This window comes from Prionailurus bengalensis, chromosome C1, assembly GCF_016509475.1.
Source record: "Prionailurus bengalensis isolate Pbe53 chromosome C1, Fcat_Pben_1.1_paternal_pri, whole genome shotgun sequence".
Taxonomy (NCBI): domain Eukaryota; kingdom Metazoa; phylum Chordata; class Mammalia; order Carnivora; family Felidae; genus Prionailurus; species Prionailurus bengalensis.
Window position 1 is genome coordinate 170,323,121 of NC_057345.1, and position 9,295 is coordinate 170,332,415.

The following is a 9,295-nucleotide window of genomic DNA, read 5'->3' on the forward strand; positions in this document are numbered from 1 at the left end:
GGTTAAAATATTTAGCTAAATTTCATTTCCCACTATGAAATTGTCTACTGATTTTAAATACCATTTTTTTTCTGGAAATAACTCTTTAGAACATTTTCACATTAAGTAAGTAGATCTAAGCATCTTATTTGATAGGAATAGTAATTGCCCAAGACGAAGGAACACATAAAACCCTAAATGCTACTCATAACAAGCAATATACAGCAACACTAAAAAATATTTTTTTTTCCACGAAGCCAAAGTCACCAGTGTTTCTTCTTTTTGGCTGGTTTTACACTTAGTAAAATATTTTCTTTTCTTATAAGCTAGATATAGGCATTAGCCAATTATAAAAACCGTGTCTCTTTTAAACATTGGTAGCAATTCAAAAAGAAAAGAAAAAGATAATTGAAAAGGTTTCTTGTGGTTTGAAAATGCCTTCCAAATATTCATTAAACATTTAAGTGAGTAAATTTGTAGAATATGTTTCTGACATTGGCACTGGTTCTGTGGTATTTCTCTGATCAGATGGAAGTGCTGTGTGTTATGCAGAGTGCATTCAGTTCATTCATGCATAAACAATATCATTTTCATAAATTAAAACCTCCCCTGCAGAAGGAACATCTGTGCCTGCCTTTGAATAAAAGATGGTGGCATGTGAGTTACTCCTTGACTGACTGAAAGAATCCTTATGTTTTAGAATGAAGTTATATAGGAAAAATTGAAGGGAAAAAAAACCCAGCTTACAGTCCGAATTTCTACCTTACATACAAATATGTACATATATATATATATATCCACAGTATAGATTTCCTTGCTTGTAGTCTTAAAAGCTGGAATCTTTAAAATGCATTCTCTATTTCTTCTGTTTACTAAGGCAACAGATTTTGGTTTGCATGAAGATGTATAATTTTAATTATAGGTGAAACTGAGCTGCTGAATAGATCACATCAGATCTGAATGTTCACTTCATGGTCTCCTAGGCTGGAAGGCTGACAATGTTCAGATATCGTATCAGTATTATGTCTCATAAAGTAAGAACAGTGAGAGCAATCCTAGAAGCAACAGCTTGATTTCAAAATAACAACTCTGATTCACTTGGAATGAGATTATTGCATTTTGGATAAAGTTGAGACTAACTTAAAAGTATTTCTGTCATGTGATGAAGGCTGATGGAAAACATGTTAAAATGATATATTTTAAATTGAACTCAAACATTTTTTAATGTTGAAATATTCGTTACTGCTACTGTCACAGCTTGACATAGCCCCATTGGCAATGTTATTAGTATGGCTAATTGTTCCCGTCCATTAGATTACTCACATTTTTCTGGAGCAGTTTGCTAAATGAGGTCAGCTTTCTGGAACCCCTAAATCACCAATGAGAAGGAGATTAAAGGAACAAGCTTGGGAAGAGAGGTAGTCATCCAATGTGGCATCCGAATCAGAGGAGGAACAATGGAGTTACTAATGACAGTAATCAGAGCACCATGGTAGAGCCAGGGCACAAGTGCCAAAACGTTATTCCCTAGGAAGCATTCCTGTCAGTCAGTACATCCAGAGGAAGAGAAATGCCAAACTTTTTTTTTTTTAGTGGACTTAACAATGGACAGAGTCATCTGTAAGTTTTTCCACTGAGTTGTATTTAGTGTTCCAAAAAAGGGAAGGGACACAATTGTATCATCCTATAATATATTATACTACAAATAGTATGTTCTTGAACACAAATAACTTACTATCATTTTCTCCTGGAAAAAAAAAATTTTTGAAATCATCACAAGATGCTCATTAAAAAATTACAAAGTGCCACTTCTTCTTGGATTCTTTAAATTAATTAAATCATTTCCTCCTGGCATTTTCTAAAGGTATTTAACTTTCTTTTGGGTTATTACTGGTTTGCAATCCAGTACTATATTGCATGCTGCTATTGTATAGTGCTGGTTTGCAAAGTACAATGGTACTGTGATAGTACTGATTTTCAATTCAGTTCAGGAAAATATACAGATAATAAAGCACTAAGAAAATGGTAAAGTTTTCTTATGTATTTTTAAATATATAGACAAACTAAGTTAGGGCGCTTGTTTGCGTCTCCTTGTTATAATTAACTAAATACCCCTTTTTAAAAAATAGGAAAAATCATAATACAATCATTTAAAAGAATAAAACCCAAAAAGCTAAAAGTGAAGATACTTAAAACAAAGAAAAATGAAAACCCAACTGTTTGTCTCTCCACCCCACCCCCCAGCCTCATATTCCATGTAATGAAATATGAGTTGGTTCTTTCATTATCTACAAAAGCTGGTGACTCCCTAAACAAGATCAACAGACTGGAGACTATGCTAAAGTAAACTTTTATTTTATTCTACAAATAGCATTTAGTTTTAATTCAGTGAATAAAGCATCTATTATGCTTAGGAATTATTTATACTTTAAAAAATCACTTTAAGAAGGAATGCAACAATTGGTCAGATTTTCAATACTAGTTTATTGCAACTGGATGAGTGTTTTCTAAATTGTGCATTACACCATAATATACAGGATTACAAACAAGATTACAGTACAGATCGATTCCAGTGGTACCAGTATCACATCTCAAACAGCACTTATTCTGGACTGCATTTTACATGCAATAGCTATTGTTCTAATTATGAATTAAATGGTTTGAATTTATTTAAGCTACTGTACTAATTGACTACAATAGGTATAAATCCCAACATTAACAACCTGATTAGATTTAGGCTCAGATTTATTACATGAATATATGACAAACCACCATTTGTGTGACTATGTATAAAATCATGCATTTATATTTTCTGGAAACATCAATAGCTTCAGATTCTTTGTAAAATCATGGAATGCAAAGGAGTAAAAGACTAAAAATAAACAGTGCAAATTGTATGTGATAGTCAAGCAGCTTTTGATTTAAAGAAGGGTATGTTGGCATTTGTTTATAATATGTATATACAAGCTTGTGCAAGTAATGTATTGAATTGATATGTTTTGATAGGGACTAAATCTCTTTTTTTTTTCATCCTCTTAAGAGTTGTGGATCTGGTTTTTGATTTAAGGAGAGGGAAAGACTTTAAAGTGAAATGAATTGCTCAAATTGTGCAATTTTTTTTTTTTTTACAATTAGAGAGGAAAGAAGTGCTAAGGCAACACAATAACTTTCTAAGCACTTTTCTGCTGGTTTAAATTAGTTAAATTATTTTGTATAAATTAGATATAATTCTACCTTTCTGATATGTATAAAAATTGATGAAGCTGCATGGTTTTAAAATAGGAAATCCACATTATAAAAAGTCATTAAAAATTCTGTACAAAATCACAACAAAATAATTCAGCATGGGAAAGGTAACAAGTAGTAAAATGCTGGTTGAAAAATATATATTTATATATATTTTAATTGGCCCGTTACTAGTTTAAAAATTGCATAGATCCTAATTATTGCTTGTGATTTTGTTATCCCGATCAGATAATTAATATGATCTGAAAACAGCTACACCAAATTTGTGGTGTTTTTTTTTTAACCATATTACTTTTTTAAAATAGAAGAGCTATAGAAAATAATACATAAGGTGAACAGGAACTTTGATCCCCTGTTTCTTCCAAAGGCAGTAACGACAATAAATACATATATCACTTGAAGCTTGGAGTATTTGCACTTTGCAGCAATAGTACCCAAAGGGCTGCCTTTTGTAAACACCACAGTCACTGTAAGCACAGTGGGTACGTTTCCCGGGGATGGTGAAACTGACGTGCCTCTAATCGTGAAAGATGGCATTGAGTTGGGCACTCATGACTCGCTCATGATGTGAATGGCTATCAAAAGACATGATATTGTCTATAGGGATCTCGCAGCGAGGGGCAGCGGCGCCCGAGAAGATTGATCCGTGGCTTTGGGCCCCTGCCAAGGTCGCTGCAGGATAGTGCATGGTAAAGGCATAATTTTTCTCAAACTCGGCGGACGGTTCGTGTTTGAAAGAGAAGTTGCCATTGATACTGAGCGGCGGGCTGAGGGGTCCGTCAAAGGAAGGGCTGGTGCAATCAGTCAGGGGGCTTTCAAAGAAGGGCTCCAGAGCAGCGCTGTAGGCGTGCGGCGGTGGCTTAACGTGGAAGACATGGGAGCTGTCCATGGTACCATAGGGCGGGCTGGGCAGCCCCGGCGACTGGTAAGAGTAGGGGTGCACAGGGAAGGAAGCGCTGGCGGTAGGCAGGTGCGGAGGCATGTCCTGGTTCTGCTCAGGCAGAAAAGTCCGAGGATTAAGCTGCAGGCAGCCGGCAACCAGGTTGGTGGTGGGCTGAGATAAGCCCTTGCAGAGAGTCTGTACGAAGGAGACCAGATCAGGGCTTTTGCCCGAACGCAGGATCTCCGACAGAGCCCAGATGTAGTTCTTGGCCAGGCGCAGCGTCTCGATTTTGGACAGCTTCTGCGTCTTGGAATAGCAGGGCACCACCTTGCGCAGGTTGTCCAGAGCCGCGTTTAGCCCGTGCATGCGGTTCCGCTCCCGGGCGTTGGCCTTCATGCGCCTTAGCTTAAAACGCTCCAGGCGTGCCTTGGTCATCTTCTTCTTTTTGGGGCCCCGTCTCTTGGGCTTTTGATCGTCGTCCTCCTCTTCCTCTTCTTCCTCTTCTTCCAGATCTTCGTCTTCGTCCTCCTCCTCTCCCCCGTTCCTAAGTGAGTCCTCTTCCGCGTTCATGGCTTCGAGGTCGTCCTCCTTCTTGTCTGCCTCGTGCTCCTCGTCCTGAGAACTGAGACATTCGTCTGTCCAGCTGGGAGGACCCTGGGGCTGAGGCTCCCCCATCAGCCCACTCTCGCTGTAAGATTTGGTCATGTTTCAATTTCCTACATTCAACGGGGGGGGGGGGGGAGAGGAACAGAAAGAAAAGGAGAAAAATGCTACATTTACGAACTACCTGTGCCTTCAGCTACCACTCACTACCTAACTTTGTAGAAATCCATGTGAAGAGAAGTACCAGCTCATTACAAAATGGATGCCCCTAAGGAAAAGTTAAATGGCTTGTTTTATAATGGCGTGTGTGTGCCCCACTGGCATACAGGAGACAGGGCAGGGATGGAGGTGGGGGAGAGAGTAAATATATGTGTATGTGCACTCCTGTGTGTATGTTTTCTAATGATTGGCAAAAGTGTGTTTATGGTGATTATGTAGCAGGATGATATGCACGAAAAGGAGCAAACGTTTCACTACTTCATGGTTATCTGCATGAGTTCAAAGTCACAATCCACACACAAAAAATGATGACTTTGAAAATTGCAATTCTGTTTGTTCCCTTCTCTTCCCTGGCTTCTTGGCATTTAGCGATTACAGTTAAGAGACATTACGTAATTTATTCACAGTGGCAGTGATTTTTAAGACGATTATACTAACCGGAGATTGAAGAGCAAATTCATGGGGGAGAAAAAGTAGTTTCCATCAAATTATTTCACCATCAACGAAACATTTGGCAACAAAAGTGGGCAGGGGTCTTGCATGCCACCCTCGCCTTTCTTTTCTCGCCTCCCAACACTACCCCTCTGCTGAATTTCCACCTTGTACAAAAGCACTAGCTATATGGCCAGGGCTGGGGGCACCGCACAGAGCACCCTTCCATGCGCTTGGGATCAGGTGCGGAAGGCTCTTCTCTAATAAACAGCCCATTGAAATAGCCGCCCGCTCTTTATTGGGGCTTTTCAAAGTTCGCCTCAAACCTCTTTTTAAAAGATTGGGTAATTATAATGGTCAGCGATTGGCAATAGTGAAGTTGCCGCTTCTGATAAAGAAAATAAAAAGCCTTTAGTGAGACAACTGAATTTCTGGCTTCTGCAGTGGCTGCTAGGGACTTGGCTGCCTCTGGAGCAGTAACAGGTAGCAGGAGTTGGTTCCTCTCCCTTTCTCCACCTTTTTTCACTTTCTTAACTAAACTATCTCTCAACACAATTATTTCTCAGGATGTGTGTACCAAGGTATCCGCGTCCCTTTTATGCACTAAAAAAATAACTTGGCATTTCCAATGCGCACAAAATACATGCACACAAAACACATCTGGTAACAAGGGCTTTTCTTTTTTTCTTTTTACTTATTGGAAGAAGTGAGAAAGTGAAGTAGTTATTTGCTTTCAGGACTTTGAAATCACTACTAGCAAATAATCAGAGTTACTGTGCGTTATTTTTTTTTAAATTCAAATAGCTCCTATAATTTCCCTTCAAAACCAAAACACTAACACATTTTTTCTTTTTCTTTTCTTTTTTTCTTTCTTTCTTTCTTTCTTTCTTCTTCTTCTTTTTTTTTTTTTTTTAGAAAGCCTGCGGTGGGTATTTGAGTAAGGCAAGTCGAAATGTGTTAGTACTTGCGGGCAATCAAGGGAAGGAATGCCCGCTTCAATACACATACACGCTCTCACAAACGCACACATTCAGAATATGTGTAGGTACATCCGGTCTTCAATTACTGCTTTTATTCTCAAACAAAAACGAAAGGGTTGTAATTACCTGCAGTTGTTAGTAGGTCCTGAGTGATGGTCTCATAACCCTGGGGCCTCCGGATGCCGTGCCTTCTGCGTGGGGCGAATTCCTCGTGTCTCCGCCGCGCGGGCGCTCAGGTTATATAGCCGGGTTGGTGATGCTGAGCGCAGGCGGGGCCCGGGAGCCGAGCGGCTAGCAGGTCCCTGCGTCCCGCGTCTGCGCACGCGTCCAGGCTGAGCGCTCTCTTCCGCCCGCCCCTTCAGCCTCGCTCCTCTCCCACCCTCCTCCAACTCCAGCTCCCCTCTCCCCACCCCTACCCCCGCCCCATCTCCTTCCTCCCCGGCATGCGCCATATGGTCTTCCCGGTCCAGCCAGGAGCCGGGAACCACGTGACCTGCCCATTTGTATGCCGCGGAGCGCTCCATTCCGGCCCCTTTGTGGCCAGAAGAAAGTGGCCCATCTGTCGCCAGTTAGAGACTCCGCGGACCTGTTTTTACCCGCAGGAGAGATTAACCCTTTCAGGCGGCAGAAGGGAGAGGGGGCAAGGGGGGGAGGGGAATTGAGGGAAGGGAGCGGGAAAGCTAACGTAGACTGGGTTTAGACCGGAGTGAGTGGCCTGCGTAGGGGCGGAAAGTAGGGCGGAGGTGAAAGAGGCCGAAGCCTGGAGACTGAGGCGCTCAGTGAAGCGTCCTGACTCCGTAGGATGCCGCGCCCAGACATTGGCTTTCTGAGCACCAAGACTTTCTGCCCTCTCTGAGTTGTCCATCTCTTGGTTTCCCCCGCTTGGCAGACGCTTTGCTTATTGGCGCCAAAGGGTGGCTACTCCTCTTCTCCATCAAACCCTTAAGAAAACGTACGCCATATAAAACGGCCTAATCTGTGCACTCGGCTTTGATGCTAGTCCTCTAGCCTCTACCTGGATCACTCACTCCCAGCCTCTACAGTACCTGTCACTCTACCTCACCATACATGCAACCTGGCGTGCCCTCACCTTCAGCTGCCTCTGTCCCTGGAGACCCCTCAACACATCAACCTCCGTCCCCACAGAGGTCCTTGTCCTCGGCGCAAGCTAGTCCACGCTCTCAGGCCTTGGCTCCTTTGGCCTTAGAGCTCTCGATGTGAAAGCTGGGGTATTCCTCTGATGCTTGGATTCTGCCTTTTAACCAAGGCCATTGGATTGTTGCAAAGGATGCCCTCATCGGATGCCTCTTGTTCCGTGCCACAGGCTGGCACTCCCCACTCTTAGGCCTGTAAATAGGTACTTGGTTCAGACAAGCCTTTTCAATGGGAGGATGCAATGGGCCTATGTTAAATATTTCTTCTCTCTCTTCTTTTTGGAAAGGGTTAATGGCCATGACTCCTCCAGACCTCAAAGACTCTGACTTGATGAGTCTTCACCTCCACCTTGCATGTCAGGCAAAGACCAGAGATTCCAGACTAATTCTGAAGGAGCCATATTTGTGTTTAAATAGCGATTCTTTATTTACTGTTCCCACCAAGGCATGTTTTAGAATCATACATTATATATTACATCTTTTCCATTCCTTCACCACCAGCTTCATCTCTAATCCTCCCTTAACTAAACCCCTATCCTTCCCAGACCTGTAGCCCCCTGAAATGAATTTGTCGAACTTGGATTGCTTATTTAAAGGCAGTTGCTTTAAAAGCCCCTTGAGTTTGCAAACAGTGTCAGGGTTGAGAGGCTGAAGCTAGGTGCCTCTGGGAACCAGAGGGGGGACGCTGTGGAGAGGGGAAAAGGGTTCTATCGAAATCACCGGTGTCTGGAAGACGGTGTATGCACCCTTCCCCATCCAGCACAAATCTGAAAAGGGGAAAAAGGGGGGGTGTGTGTGTGCTCCCTGACCCGCTGCGGAAAGCGTGACGTGAATTGTACTGAGTTTCCAAGAGAAGAGCTGTAGAGAGTCTTGCTTTTCTGCGTTCACTCGTCAGTGTACGAAGAGCACAGAGGAAGATAAAAGAATGCACCTAAGAGCCTAGTCTCATTATTTACCCCTGCGCCGTCTGTATCATCAGTGATGGGCTAAAACTCAAGGGGCATCGAAGTTACCCGCCTGAAGAGGCGGGTCCACGACACTGGCGGCCAGGCTGGACCAAGTGCTCCCTGCAATCCTGGCAGCCGCCCCACGGGCTAGCCCACCGTGCTGCTGGGATGTGGAACTCGAGCCCTAGCTCTTACTCCTCTGTCTTAGAGGAGCTTCAGGGGAAATGTTGGGGGAGGATGCAAGAGATGGCTCCAGCTGTCAGAAGACTTGGGGATGACCTAGGGGATCCCTCTTCCCTCTGGGTAGCAGAAACTTCCTCACTTTGCGACTTCCTGTGGAATGCAGGAGATTCTTGGTGGAACCAGATGTTCCAGGCGGGAAAGAACCCGGGTGTTTCGCCAGCCTGGACTCAAATTCGCAAAGTGCAGGAATTATTAGACGCGTTCCTTCCCTCTCCTTCTAATAAATTCACCCCTAATCCCACTGCCCGTCGTCTCCCCAGGCCTGGGAATGTGTACAAAGAAAAGGCTACTCCGGGATGTTCCAGAATCCTGGCGAGGTTCGGTCTCACGGTGGCTCTCATTGAGCTTCCCTGCCCACAGAGCTTGGGTGCAAACACCCTCCTCTGCGCGGGGAACGTCGATCCCCCAGCGAGGGAATTTTTGGCGCCCAGAGAGTGTGGCTGGACCTCCCCCAGGCGGCAGCCGAGTAGTCAAGCGGGGAAGGGAGGAGTGCAGATTAGACCTAGATTAAGGTGCTTTTTGTTGAGAGGGGACAGCGCGAGAGAGTGGGGGCAGAGAAGAACGGTGGTGGCGGTAACGCTGGAAAAGGACGGACTGAGGCACAGTCAC

The 9,295-nt window shown here is 43.5% G+C and overlaps 1 protein-coding gene across 1 annotated transcript; it reads right to left on the bottom strand.

Moving 5' to 3' along the window:
• Positions 1-2,443: 2,443 nt before the first annotated feature.
• Positions 2,444-6,658, bottom strand: NEUROD1 (neuronal differentiation 1). Its single transcript, XM_043577209.1, has 2 exons — positions 6,469-6,658; positions 2,444-4,824 (listed from the first exon to the last, which is right to left on the bottom strand). Exon 2 carries the CDS (start codon positions 4,811-4,813, stop codon positions 3,743-3,745), a length of 1,071 nt encoding a protein of 356 aa, XP_043433144.1. The 5' UTR covers positions 4,814-4,824; positions 6,469-6,658; the 3' UTR covers positions 2,444-3,742.
• Between the last annotated feature and the right edge of the window lie 2,637 nt (positions 6,659-9,295).